At 36.8% G+C, this 15,002-nt stretch overlaps 2 protein-coding genes across 5 annotated transcripts in view; one reads left to right on the top strand and one right to left on the bottom strand.

Annotated features, from left to right (window-relative positions):
- Positions 1 to 205: 205 nt before the first annotated feature.
- On the top strand, positions 206 to 5,854 carry LOC117322278 (DTW domain-containing protein 1-like). Of its 4 annotated transcripts, XM_033877092.1 has the most exons (7): positions 224 to 294; positions 1,468 to 1,548; positions 1,702 to 1,732; positions 1,827 to 1,971; positions 2,906 to 3,046; positions 4,074 to 4,551; positions 5,381 to 5,854. In XM_033877092.1, exons 3-7 carry the CDS (start codon positions 1,713 to 1,715, stop codon positions 5,659 to 5,661), a joined length of 1,065 nt encoding a protein of 354 aa, XP_033732983.1. In that variant the 5' UTR covers positions 224 to 294; positions 1,468 to 1,548; positions 1,702 to 1,712; the 3' UTR covers positions 5,662 to 5,854. The 4 variants fall into 4 exon arrangements, with proteins under 4 accessions (XP_033732980.1, XP_033732981.1, XP_033732983.1 ...); XM_033877090.1 differs by lacking the exon at positions 1,468 to 1,548 and having other exon boundaries at positions 220 to 294; XM_033877091.1 differs by lacking the exon at positions 1,702 to 1,732 and having other exon boundaries at positions 233 to 294; positions 1,797 to 1,971.
- Positions 5,855 to 12,969: 7,115 nt separating this feature from the next.
- LOC117322277 (uridine phosphorylase 2-like) overlaps positions 12,970 to 15,002 on the bottom strand; it is a 46,848-nt gene continuing 44,815 nt past the window's right edge. The window contains exon 8 of the mRNA XM_033877087.1: positions 12,970 to 14,951. Within this exon, the coding sequence (XP_033732978.1) occupies positions 14,812 to 14,951 (140 nt within the window). The 3' untranslated portion in view covers positions 12,970 to 14,811. The remainder of the gene's footprint in view (positions 14,952 to 15,002) is intronic.

The following is a 15,002-nucleotide window of genomic DNA, read 5'->3' as shown; positions in this document are numbered from 1 at the left end:
CACCATTTTCGGTTCTGGTATACTGTGGTATTATTTTATACAATATGCTGAGTAACTTTGATGAAATCAAAACCTGATTTTGAAGTTGTCGTTGTGGTCACAAGCACCTCACGATATCTATATCCGGTGTACAGACGATTTACACAACAACAGGCCAATGCAGTCGATGAATCAATAAGCTGACAGGTAAACATTTTATATCCTATCCGTTGTGGACTGTAAACTTCCGGCTGGAGAAAGCATGTTGGCAGAGTGTCTTCCTCTCAAGTACAGCAAGTGACCCTGTCCGGAGAGGTCGGTAACAGTTAACTTGATAACGAATACAATTGTTTGCTTTTATTTTGACGATGGTTTAGCTAGGCATACAGTTAAATATATAAACGAATACTGTAAATGTGCTTGACTAAAACACTGCCGACAAACGTTTGTAATAGACCACTCACATGATTCATGTGAGTTACATATGTTAGGCCTAATGAGCTCGTTTACGTTGATCCCTGATATTTGGGGCCTGTTAGTTTGTGCGGACAAACCTGTTCGTCAGTTTTTAAATGTAATATTTCAAACATATATCTTGACGGACCTGCAAAAGTTAATACAGGCCTTGGGAGTCTTTGTCAAGGCTCGTCTGAAAACAATATTAAATCATCAGGTCGGTCTTTATTTCATAAACGAACAACATCGGTCCAACTGGTCTGTCCGTTTGGACCGCAAAAATTAAAACGGCCCAAGACTCAAATATTATTTTTACTGCTCAATAGAAACGAGCTCCTGTGATGTAACCCAGTCAAACTCATAACTTATTTGTTGGTAGTTAGTTACTGACTTTCGGCCTGTGGTAGGTTACCACCTACAAGACTCCGTCGGTGGTGGGTTGCAGCCTACATGGCCCCGCCTGTGTTGGGTTTTCGCCTCATCAACTATAGTCGGTGTTTTGTCCGCATGCTCATGACCAGCCCCGAGTCCTCTGGCCCTGACACCATGTCTAGGGTAGGCCCCTTACCTTGCAGCAGACGGCTCCCCCAGCAGACATAGTGTCAGGGAGAGAGGAAACTCCGCTAACTCATGACACTTTTATCACTGTTCTCCCAATATCAACTTTCTGGTGAAGAGGTCTCGTTCGGCATTAGCTACTGTTGTAGTGGAAAAGCATTTACTGTTACATTGGCATATAACTGGTTATGTCTGACCACAAAATTCTGTCTGGTAATAAAATGGACTACCAGAGTTTCATCAGTATAGGTCTCTGGTTTCATGTACCCTTTGTTATATTTATCAACACACACATTTTCTCCCCCCACCCCCCTTACCCCTCAGGGCCACCCATCCCAAAATAAAAAAAAAAATGAATGACAATACAAATGTCTAATTTTGGATAATGTAATGTAAGATGAACGCGTGAAAATAAAATTTGTTTGGTACTTAAGATAATCATATTTATCTTATATACTGATTGATTTATGTCAGGTCCCTGTGGTGGCCAGAGAACTCGGGTCCCTGTGGTGGCCAGGGAACTTAGGTTCCTGTGGTGGTCAGAAGGTTCTCAGTGTAAGTAAAACATGTTGATATAGTAACCTTCGGATCTACAGGATTTATAACCATCAGTTAACAAAATTTACAAACAATTTAAAAATTAAGTTTCTGAATCAACAAAACATGTGTATACAAAACAGACATGAAGAAATCTTATTTTATTTATAGATTCAACAAGGATGGAGAGTGATCCATTTGTTTCTGAACCAACAAAACATATGTGTATACAAAATAGACATGAAGAAATCTAATTTTATTTGTAGATTCAACAGGATGGAGAGTGATCCGTTTGCAGACCTGAAGATAGATTCTCAGGCCTTTCTTGATGAAATGGACGGTCGTATGTCATGTCCAAAGTGTGGAAAGTCAAGGAAATATTATTGCTACACATGTTATGTGCCTGTCTTAGGTATCGAAGACAAAATTCCCAAGGTCAAGGTGAGAATTTAGAAGGTTGAAATTTTTATTTTTTTAAAAAGAATTTTATTTGATTTCCTTATGTATTGTACAAACAAGGTATACGTAATGTAAAATATCCTGTCCACCCTGGGGCTCAAACTTATGGCCTTCTGAGCATTCAGCCGAAATTCCTTCTAGCCTCAGCTAGTAAGTTGACCTCATACTCTTCATTTTTATCCTGACAATTTAGAACAAGAGATAAACTACATGCACCAGTAATAATCAGTTGTTAACATTTATACTAATATAGTGTAGGTGTTTTAGTATTTACCTTACCCTTTCATACCATCAGAGTGTATCCATATTACGGCTTCCGAGACATATCTTCAGTCTATGTACAGCAGTGATTGCTTCTAAGGGTACAAAAGGAAAAACTAAGCCTATTTTGAGGAACATCATTGTGATATGAGTATACATTCTGAAATCTCAGAGATTTTCTGTAGATCCTTGATATTATGCGTTTCAATTCTAGGCTTTGAAAAGACTCCTCCATTTTTTTACCCATGCTATTATATGCATTTTAATTCTTGGTTTAAAATGACTTTTTGACATACCTTTTATATATGAAATATGACTTGATTTCTGAAATTGCTACCCGGGTAAATGTAAAGGTCCATTGAAAGCCCTGATTCTTTATTGAAAACTGACTCCTGTCATTTTTAAAATGTATTCAAATGTAAACATTTATAATCATTTTTTACTCTAGAATAACATGGATTGCAATGTAATAAAAAGTATTAGAACCATGTAAATGAACTTATTCTATTAGGTCTGGAGGAAAAGAAAACTTTAAAAAAAGAAATGAAAATGATAATCAGATATTGTTACACACATGGTATTATCTGCTTGGATTCCTCTTGGCAATTTTTAGCTATACCTTTTATATACATAAACAATTTGATTACAATTTCAGTTGCCATTCAAGATTGACATCATCAAACATCCAAGTGAATGTGATGGAAAAAGTACATCAGGTCATGCAAGAGTTATTGCCCCTGATGATGTCACCATCTACACATATCCATGTATTCCAGATTATCCAGACCAAGAAAGGGTAGGTTTATGGTAATACAAAGATAATCTCAAGCCAGACTTGGCCTAATAGAGTGTTCTAATTAATGTCCGAATATATAAAAGATAAAGTTCTAAATTATTTTACAATAATTGTGAGTTTTATCAGCTTATATTAGGTAGGCAGTATGGGGTCTTGCTGTAGGAGGAAACAGAAGTTCTTACAAACTTAAATGTATTATTAGGCCCAGTTACCAGTCTCTGTATAGAGGTATAGAAAGCTTCTTAATACAGGTCGTTGGTAATTTGCTGATGGATGATATAATTCAGGAGCAAAAACAGAAAGACCATACAGGTTTGAGAACCTATTGTTTGGTTATTTGTCTTGTTAAATGTTATAGGGATCAGCTTTGCAAGCTGAAAACATCTTCTTGTGAACATGTAGGCCTAGAATAATGTTAATTTTGTATCGTTGGTGATTTTTTCAGGTACTTTTGTTCTACCTGGGGCAGAGTATCCCTAGATTTTGTTGTATTTTCCCAATTTCATGTTCATATTTTCCAAATCAGAAAACATTTAAGTGTCCCTGTAAATATATGGGGCTGCGGTGGCTGAGTGGTTAAGGTGTCCCGACACTTTATCACTAGCCCTCCACCTCTGGGTTGCGAGTTCGAAACCTACGTGAGGCAGTTGCCAGGTACTGACTGTAGGTCGGTGGTTTTTCTTCGGGTACTCCGGCTTTCCTCCACCTCCAAAACCTGGCACGTCCTTAAATGACCCTGGCTGTTAATAGGACGTTAAACAAAAACAAACCAAACCCTGTAAATATTCAATTTTGTATTAAGAGATGTTGATTAATATGTATTTCAAGCAGATGACCTTAAGCTACAAGTTTCTATTTATCAAAGCTAAATCAAACATAAAAAAAATGATCTGTTGATAATATTTCCCTATTTTGCAAAAAAAACCACCACTGTATTTTCCATAAGGAAAAGGTACAGACCCTCTGTAAAATAAGGGTAAGAAAATCACTGAAAGTGAACGGGATTGTTGTTATGATGATATTGTAGGTGGTGCTGTTATTCCCCGGAGCTGAATCTATAAACATGGCCGCATTAGCCGAAAAGTATTCCCGATGTGTGCACAACAACAAACAGGAGGACAAGAAAGATCAGCATAACAATATTTCGGAGGAGAAAACAGATGTGGTGTATGCCAGCCTTGAAAAAGTTTCATCTGATGTAGGTCAGACTTGTACAGGAGCACACAAAGACATTTCATCGTCACCTGAGGGAAAATTGGTCTCCGAGGACGACGCTAAACAAACATCAGAGGGTTGTGATAGGATGACACATGGAAATACAGAAATTACACAGAAAACAGGTGTGAAAAGAAAACACTTATCAGACGAGGAGGAGGTCAAAAGGTCAAAGTTAACAATGGAGGATACCAAAAGGTTAGAGGTCAAACCTCCATTTGACCGAGTAATAATTATAGACAGTACATGGAATCAGACGAAGAGGATTAGCTCGGACGAGCGACTCAAGGGTAAGCAGTCTCCGGAAAAACACTGTTTATCTATTATAAGAGTTCTTGGCTATTTAAAAAAAAAAAGAAATCTGCAAATTATTATGGATGCTGAAGTGTCTAGTTGACTGACATTGTTAAAAAGTTATTTCTCAAACTTCATTTGTTTGGCCCATATATGCATAGGTTGTTTGCTCATATATACAAATTAACATGTGAAATTTATGATTTTTTAACAGCAAAATAATTTACACTTATTTATAACTTGCCCTTATTTATTTACCCAGAATTTTAATAGGATGTCTGATTTCTAAACTATTTTTATTTATTTTTAGTTCAAATTATCATTTTTACTGTTTTATTGATTTGGAAAACAAGCTGTAAACTTGTATCATTTTCTCACCAATTTGATGTCGAGCTATTTTAGTTAAAGCTCATAGCCATTAATACTTAATAATCCAAACTTAAGTTGTTTGTTTTTGTAACAAAAGGTTATCTGATCAAATTTCAGTAATATACTGAAACATTATAAATTTTGTTTATCAATGCACAATGACTATAGGCTGCTGGTTTGTCAGTTGTCTCCCCTTAGAACATACTCTGTACCAATATTGATTCAACAGACTTGTCTATAAATACTGATAGGCCTATAATGAGTATTTTGAAAAATTGACAACATTAGTTTAATTATGATATTAATTATTAAAACTAAAAATATCTCTTGAAGATGGCTTTTAGACTTGAGAGTTCCGAGACAATGAAAATAAACTTTCTTTGCATGTTACATATGTTTATGTATGCACACAGAACCTACATTTTCAGAAGTTTACTAATACCAATTTTTTTCTAGGCCTTGCATGTATAGAGCTGAAGACGAGACACAGTAACTTTTGGCGACACCAGAAGGACATCCCGTCAACTTATCTGTCCACCATTGAAGCCATTTACTATTTCTTAAGGGACTACCATGACGTGTTTGTGGCCCGTGACGAGTATGATGGTAGATACGATAATCTACTCTTCTTTTTTACGTTTATGTACAGTAAAATCAGAAACATGTACAATGGTGGGAAAAATCTAAAGGCTTATACCCAACGAAAAGATAATGGAAAATCAGAAAGCAAAGAATAAATGATAATTTTCTAGAGATTTTAGCATAGACAATTAGAAATAAATGTGTGAAAGACATGTTCTATTTTTCTACAATGAATCTCAGTGTGTCTCAGAATACTTTATGAGAATTGTTAACAAATAAAGAACATGAAATGTCATAGAATAAGATTATATCTGAATTGATTTAGAAATACAGTGAAAGTTATCCAGACTTCCTGGTATCAGCATTGTGTACAAACATTTAAAAACAAGCAACAGAGACAAATATAGCAGTATATATTCCCTATTTTTGTGACATTACTGACAGATCACAAATTTTCACAGGGTAAACCCATATTCCTGTTTTTCCGAGGACATCAAAGCTTTTTAAGTCAGTACCTTAAATACTGCTGTAATGGACATAGGTGGGCCGATTACTTGACAATCACAGATTTTGAATTCAAAAATACTGGTATTAACTATTTAGGTTCTTGAAAAGCTCTTGAAATAAACCACTATTTAGGTTCTTGAAAAGCTCTTGAAATAGTTTATTTGTTTGTTTGCTGGGTTTATCACCCCGTGAATATGAGACAGGGTCTCCATTGTAGTAGTTGGTGACTACATCACTGAACAACATATGAGAGGCCCATCATATGCCATCCAGAGCAATAAGGGTAAAATATCTTGCTCAAGAACATGACAACATGATACTGGTACGGAGCATCGAACCAAGCACCTTGGATCTTCACTTGAGATTACTGTGGCCGGTGCACTAATCAATTGAGCTATCATGGTCACCTTGCAACAGAGAATTCAAGACAGTGGTGTTGATTCAAATATTTATTGTATAGCAAATTCCATGTAAACATATGTAATTACAGTAAATATGTTTTTGAATGTTTTGAGAGGAATGATTAACAAAATTTACAATGTTTGAATAAAATTCAGCTACCATTGCCAGTTTTATTTGATAGAGATAGAAGAATATATATAACAAGAGTTCAAATACAACAATATTAATAAAATCACAAGTAATGGGACTGTATCAGTAAAGTTTGTGGACCTCAAACTGAGATGGTCCATGTCAAGGACATCTAGTCGTATTGGCAGGGTGAAGGTCATTATCATCATAAGATGATAAATTATGTAAATTTGTATATATATGATATATAATTATAGTAAACAGTTATCACAATTATCACAACATTGGCAGTATGATAAAGTCACAAAAATAACAGTAAACATAGAATACAATGCCTATCACTGTATACCCTTGATGTTCTGTAACGTAATAGGCTTACAAATATATACCTGGGTAGTTCATAGTATATTACTAAGTACAATCGTACATATGTGTAGAAAGATGTACTATGCTACTGACAATGTGGTTATTTTTCCATTTAATTTAGACATAATGTACAATTTAAGTCAAACAAATACAATATTTTTTAAATTTATAAACCTTTTCTAAAAGCACTTTGCCAATCCACATTATGTTTATTGTAAATTACTGGGGGTGAAGTCTGTTTTGAAATTTTAAAACTTTCCATGAAAATATTTCTCTCAAGTAACGACCAGGTGTCAATGAAACAGTAAAAAAATTGAATACTTGAAAAAAAAACAAAAAAACAAACAAACAATAATATTGTTGTTTTCCTTTCGGATGGTGGTCCAGCCCACGTGCAGCAGGTAGTGAAATAGTGATGCATGAAGACAGAATTTCCTAAGGCGACCATTTATACACAATTTCACAAATTATCAATATTTTGTACAGATATCAATTCACACTGAAGAACATGAAGAAGGTAATTGATAAAGGCAAGTTTGGGCAGGTAGTTTCCATAAAATAAGTCGCTACAATTTACAACAAACTCAATTTTATCACTCATGGATTTCAGATAATAAATGTAACAAGAGGCCCAACAAGAAAAAATAACATTTATTGGTAGAATATTAAATTATTCAAATCAATTTAACAAATTGAAAACAAATATTTTTTGGGAATAACATATGCCGATTATGTGGTCAAAATTCTAGAAAATGAAGATACAGTTTCTCATGATCTTCAAAAATCACAAATATTGTGAAGCCCAACCAATAAAGCTATTCTGAGTGACTTAATAAAAGTGATATGACATCCTGGACAGTTAAAAATCTAACGCGGACTGAAACACTAATGGCTGACAAAAGCCTATCTACAAATATAATAAAAATAGCAATAAACTAATATGAACTGATATGAATTAGAACATAAATTCTAGCTTGTATATGATACTAAAAAAAAAATGTCCTGAAATACATATGAAAATAATGTCAAAACACTATACCAAAGAAATTTAATAGATTTCTGATCCTTATAATAAGAATTACAAACAAGAGGCCCAGGGGCCTTAACGGTCATCTGACTCTAAATTAAAACCCTTATATTATTGTAGTATGCATTCTCTGTAGCAAGTATATAGTGGCACTGTTAGCCATGGTGGCCATCTTGGATTTCTGACCGGCCCAATAAATAATAACACTTGGTCTGGACCATCTAAGGATAATTTCTGGTAAGTTACAGCTGAATCCCACCGGTGGAATTTGAGAAGAAGTTTGAAATAGGTGTTGTTCAGGAAAACCATGATTGCGCAATCATGTTACAAAATGGCCACCATTGCTGCCATGTCAAAGTTTTTAACGAGGCCGAAAAATTAACAACACTTTGTTGGCCCTCCTTCCTTAACTTCCTCACCAATTTCCAGCTCAATGGCACCAGTGGAACTGGAGAAGAAGTTTAAAATGTGTTTTTTAAGATGGCGGATATGGCGGCCATCTTGGATTTCAGACCAATCTAAAAGAAACAACACTTGGTCGGGATCATCTCAGGAACATTTCAGGCAAGTTTCAGCCCAACAGCACTGGTGAAACTTGAGAAGAAGTTTAAAATGTGTTTTTCAAGATGGCGCTATGGCGGCCATCTTGGATTTCGGACCGACCCGAAAAATAACAACACTTGGTCGGGATCATATCAGAATCATTACAGGCAAGTTTCAGCTCAACAGCATTGGTGGAACTTGAGAAGAAGTTTAAAATGTGTTTTTCAAGATGGCGGCTATGGCGGCCATCTTGGATTTTCGGACCGACCCGAAAAATAACAACACTTGGTCGGGATCATATCAGAATCATTACAGGCAAGTTTCAGCTCAATAGCATTGGTGAAACTTGAGAAGAAGTTTAAAATGTGTTTTTCAAGATAGCGGCTATGGCGGCCATCTTGGATTTCGGACCGACTCGGAAAATAACAACACTTGGTCGGGATCATATCAGAATCATTACAGGCAAGTTTCAGCTCAATAGCATTGGTGGAACTTGAGAAGAAGTTTAAAATGTGTTTTTCAAGATGGCGGCTATGGCGGCCATCTTGGATTTCAGACCAATCTAAAAGAAACAACACTTGGTCGGGATCATCTCAGGAACATTTCAGGCAAGTTTCAGCCCAACAGCACTGGTGAAACTTGAGAAGAAGTTTAAAATGTGTTTTTCAAGATGGCGGCTATGGCGGCCATCTTGGATTTCGGACCGACCCGAAAAATAACAACACTTGGTCAGGATCATATCAGAATCATTACAGGCAAGTTTCAGCTCAATAGCATTGGTGGAACTTGAGAAGAAGTTTAAAATGTGTTTTTCAAGATGGCGGCTATGGCGGCCATCTTGGATTTCGGACCGACCCGAAAAATAACAACACTTGGTCGGGATCATATCAGAATCATTACAGGCAAGTTTCAGCCCAATAGCATTGGTGGAACTTGAGAAGAAGTTTAAAATGTGTTTTTCAAGATGGCGGCTATGGTGGCCATCTTGGATTTCGGACCGACCCGAAAAATAACAACACTTGGTCGGGATCATATCAGAATCATTACAGGCAAGTTTCAGCTCAACAGCACTGGTGGAACTTGAGAAGAAGTTTAAAATGTGTTTTCAAGATGGCGGCTATGGCGGCCATCTTGGATTTCGGACCGACCCGAAAAATAACAACACTTGGTCGGGATCATATCAGAATCATTACAGGCAAGTTTCAGCTCAATAGCATTGGTGGAACTTGAGAAGAAGTTTAAAATGTGTTTTTCAAGATGGTGGCTATGGCGGCCATCTTTGATTTCGGACCGACACGAAAAATAACAACACTTGGATGGGATCATCTCAGGATCATTTCAGGCAAGTTTCAGCTCAATAGCACTGGTGGAACTTGAGAAGAAGTTTAAAATGTGTTTTTCAAGATGGCGGCTATGGCGGCCATCTTGGATTTCGGACAGACCAGAAAAATAACAACACTTGGTCGGGATCATCTCAGGATCATTTCTGGCAAGTTTCAGCCCAACAGCTCTGGTGGAACTTGAGAGGAAATTTAAAATGTGTTTTCAAAATGGCGGCTATGGCGGCCATCTTGGATTTCGGACTGACCCGAAAAATAACAACACTTGGTCAGGACCATCCCAGCATCATTTCAGGCAAGTGGCAGCTCAATCCCACTGATGGAATTTGAGAAGAAGTTTTAAATAGGTGTTGTTTAGAAGAACCATGATTGCGCAATCACTTTACAAAATGGCCTCCATGGCTGCCATGTCAAAGTTTTTACGGGGTCGAAAAATAACAACACTTTGTTGGCTTTCCTTCCTTAACATCCTCACCAATTTCCAGCTCAATGGCACCAGTGGAACTGGGGAAGAAGTTTAAAATGTGTTTTTCAAGATGGTTGCCATGGCGGCCATCTTGGATTTCTGACCGACCCGAAAAATAACAACACTTGGTGAGGACCATCCCAGCATCATTTCAGGCAAGTTGCAGCTCAATCCCACTGATGGAATTTGAGAAGAAGTTTTAAATAGGTGTTGTTTAGAAGAACCATGATTGCGCAATCATTTTTCAAAATGGCCGCCATGGCTGCCATGTCAAAGTTTTTACGGGGTCGAAAAATAACAACACTTTGTTGGCTCTCCTTCCTTAACATCCTCACCAATTTCCAGCTCAATGGCACCAGTGGAACGGGAGAAGAAGTTTAAAATGTGTTTTTCAAGATGGTTGCCATGGCGGCCATCTTGGATTTCTGACCGACCCGAAAAATAACAACACTTCCTCAGGACCAACTCAGGATCATTTCTGGTAAGTAAGAGCTGAATCCCACCGGTGGAATTTGAGAAGAAGTTTTAAATAGGTGTTATTTAGAAGAACCATGATTGCGCAATCATTTTACAAAATGGCCGCCATGGCTGCCATGTCGAAGTTTTTACGGGGCCAAAAAATAACAACACTTTGTTGGCTCTCCTTCCTTAACATCCTCACCAATTTCCAGCTCAATGGCACCAGTGGAACTGGAAAAGAAGTTTAAAATGTGTTTTTCAAGATGGTTGCCATGGCGGCCATCTTGGATTTCTGACCGACCTGAAAAATAACAACACTTCCTCGGGACCATCCCAGGATCATTTCAGGCAAGTTTCAGCTCAATCTCACCAGTGGAACTTGAGAAGAAGTTTCAAATGTGTTTTCAAAATGGCGGCTGTGGCGGCCATCTTGGATTTCAGACTGACCCGAAAAATAACAACACTTGGTCAGGACCATCCCAGCATCAAGTCAGGCAAGTTTCAACTCAATCCCACTGATGGAACTTGAGAAGAAGTTTGAAATGTGAAAAGTTTACGCACGGCGGACGGCGCACGGCGCACGGCGGACGGCGGACGGCGCACGACGACGGACGAAGCATGATGACTATAGGTCATCCTGACCCTTCAGGTCAGATGACCTAAAAACCTACCATAGAAACAACCATTATAAAATTTACAATTCAAATAATTCAATACAAGTTACAAAAAATACTTATAAATTGTATAATGTATAACAACAAAATGTCAAAAAATTAAATAAATTTAAGTTAATGGATTTCTGATTCCAAATTTAATTGCTTGTTAAAAATGTACAAATATATGAACCATCAATGCAACAAAGTTTATAACATAATAAATTGTTCTGTTATTTAGTAACAAGAGATCCCAGAGGGATCTTGGCGCCCACCATTGAATGATCTTTATAGGTTCCATGTCAGATTGATCTTTTCTCTACTTTTCTCTTCCTCTAAGTGTTACTAATCTGTGTAAATTCAGAAACAGCCCTCAAGTACTATTCAAACAAGCGGAACCTATATATAAAATTTAAGATTTAGCGATAATGGCTGTCTGTCGGCCATGTTGTTTTCGGATTGGTCCCAAAATGCAATACCAGGGACCAAGGGGAACCTACATATGAAATTTGAGAAAGATCCCTTCAGTACCTTCTGTAAAATAGCAATAAAAACTTAAATTGTCAAAATCCAAGATGGCTGCCTGTCGGCCATGTTGTTATCCTATTGGTCCCAAGATGTAATATGCATAACTACAGACCAAGGGGAACCTACAAAAAAAGTTTGAGAAAGATCCCTTCAGTACTTTCTGAGGAATAGCGATAACAAACTTCAATTGTCAAAATCCAAGATGGCTGCCTTTCGGCCATGTTGTTTTCCGATTGGTCTCAAAATGCAATGTGCACAACTAGGCACAGAGGGGAACCTATATATGAAATTTGAGAAAGATCCCTTCAGCACTTTCTGAGAAATAATGATAACAAACTTCAATTGTCAAAATCCAAGATGGCTGCCTGTCGGCCATGTTGTTTTCTGATTGGTCTCAAAATGCAATATGCATATCTAGGCACTGAGGGGAACCTATATATGAAATTTGAGAAAGATCCCTTCAGCACTTTCTGAGAAATAGTGATAACAAACTTCAATTGTCAAAATCCAAGATGGCTGCCTGTCGGCCATGTTGTTTTCCGATTGGTCTCAAAATGCAATATGCATAACTAGGCACCAAGGGGAACATACATATGAAATTTGAGAAAGATCCCTTCAGTAATTTCTCAGAAATAGCGATAACAAACTTCAATTGTCAAAATCCAAGATGGCTGCCTGTCGGCCATGTTGTTTTCCGATTGGTCTCAAAATGCAATATGCATAACTAGGCACCAAGGGGAACATACATATGAAATTTGAGAAAGATCCCTTCAGTAATTTCTCAGAAATAGCGATAACAAACTTCAATTGTCAAAATCCAAGATGGCTGCCTGTCGGCCATGTTGTTTTCCGATTGGTCTCAAAATGCAATATGCATAACTAGGCACCAAGGGGAACCCACATATGAAATTTGAGAAAGATCCCTTCAGTACTTAATGAGGATTAGCGATAACAAGAATTGTTTACGGACGGAAGGACGGACGACGGACCACGGACGCAGGGCGATTTGAATAGCCCACCATCTGATGATGGTGGGCTAAAAAGTAATGCAATAAATCTTTTAAAAAGAGATTGAATAATTTGTTCTGCTGAGCCAGCCAGGCTTGTGAGAAACTTTGTGTTTTAGGCTTGGGACTTTAAAAAAAAGGCTACTGAACACAGTCTAAGACTAAAAATCCAAGTTTGCGGTATTGCGTAGAATCTTTAGTTTGTAGTATGGAGCTCAATGTTATTGTGAATTTATAAATGACAATGAGCAATCAAAGCGACGATTTATATAGTTAATTGCCTATACCCCTAAAATTACGTAAATTCCTTTAAGAAATTGGGAATAAAAATGAACGAAAGAAATCAGTTAATGCAGTAACCAAAGGCAGTGCATTATGGGTAGATCACAGAAAAACATGTGTTAAGAACAAAAATAGTAACACTGCATATTTTCTTTCTTGATTAAGATGAGAAATTAGACATTGAGTTTAAAATTGCAGGTTTCAAAAAATGACCCTGGAAGTTGTTTCAAGTAATTCTCCAATGATCCAATCCTGTTTGAAACAAATATTTATATTGGTTATGAAAAATTGATGTTGTTTGTAACATTGCTTCTGATTGGTTAGAAGAGCTACATAATAATTTCTCAGAGGAAGGGTCCATTAAAGGAAAGGGTTGAACTCTCGTCATAAACTATGTGCTGTCTTCATCAAAATTAATCCTAAATAATATTTAGGATTTACTGTAAACATTATGACTTAATTTTATGATTCTGAAGAAAAAAAAGGGAAAAATGACTAGAAGAATACATGAAGGATGGAATGTTGCTGTGTTGTAAAAAGATTGCACAAAATTTTTTTGCACTGAAATGGCACTTCAAAATGACCTCAGTCCGACCCCTTGATGGAGTTACCAATCTGAAATCTTAACATCATATCATGTGCGTATATTTAAAAATGTGTTAAGTTTATTCAACTTACAGTTTGTTATTTCACAATTCTGGAAAACTTAAACAACATTGTGTGAATCTTAAAGCTATGTATTAACGTTCTTAACGGTGGTCCCTGTATATAAAACAAATCCAAAATCATTGAACCTGAGACAAAAGATACCATTACATACCACATACTTAGTAATATTAGTGAAGGATTTAATTGTGCTATATTTGCTGTCACTGAACAAATTACAAACATAAATACAGTTGTTACTAGCAAATGATTGTACTGTGAATTGTAATACTAAATAAGTAACTGTGAAACATTTGAGGTACCCTGCAAAATTAAACAACTATACAGTATGTATATAATTTCCTTCCAACCACAGACTCTTTGTATGATTCCCAACTCAAGGTTGTCCTTATTTATTATAATTACAATGTACATTATCAAAAAAAAAAACATTTAAAAAAAAAAAGACACTCATCATATATCCATGATTTAGACAGCATATCTACACTGCCATTTTATGGAGCATAATGTAATGTGATATCTGTGTCTGTCCCATCATTCAGACAGCAGACAGACAGTATCAGGTACTACTGTATCGTCCCTGGTGACACCAGTAGGGACTTAACACAACCAAGATATTGTTCAGACAACAGACAGACAGTATCAGGTACTACTGTATCGTCCCTGGTGACACAAGTAGGGAGTTATTGGTTGGACAACAGACAGACAGTATCAGGTACTACTGTATCGTCCCTGGTGACATCAGTAGGAGTCTGAACACAGAAATGGACATCATTACACCCAAATTTTCAATAGAAACATACACTACATGTTAAGCCATTCAGAAGTCAGTTAAAACAACAAGATTGATCAGAGATCTTGGTCAGAAATGAGTAACAGAGAGCAGTCAGATTTACCCTAGAACCAGGCCAACAAGTTAAGTATAAATGATTACTCCAGACCCAGCTGTTTTCGTATATACTGGATGACGATGCGTTGCGGACGTTGCTGCCATTCCTCCATGACGTCATGTGGTGAGTTGATCTGGTCCCCACTTAGTCTGTCAAGCAATGTTACACATAAAACTGCACCTGTAAACAAAAACAAAAACAATAGATTTTACATCTGTGAAATTAATATTT

The sequence above is a fragment of the Pecten maximus genome, chromosome 2 (assembly GCF_902652985.1).
Source record: "Pecten maximus chromosome 2, xPecMax1.1, whole genome shotgun sequence".
In the NCBI taxonomy this organism is placed as follows: Eukaryota; Metazoa; Mollusca; class Bivalvia; order Pectinida; family Pectinidae; genus Pecten; species Pecten maximus.
Note: the sequence above shows the minus strand (reverse complement) of the source record. Positions and strands in the feature narration are given on the sequence as shown.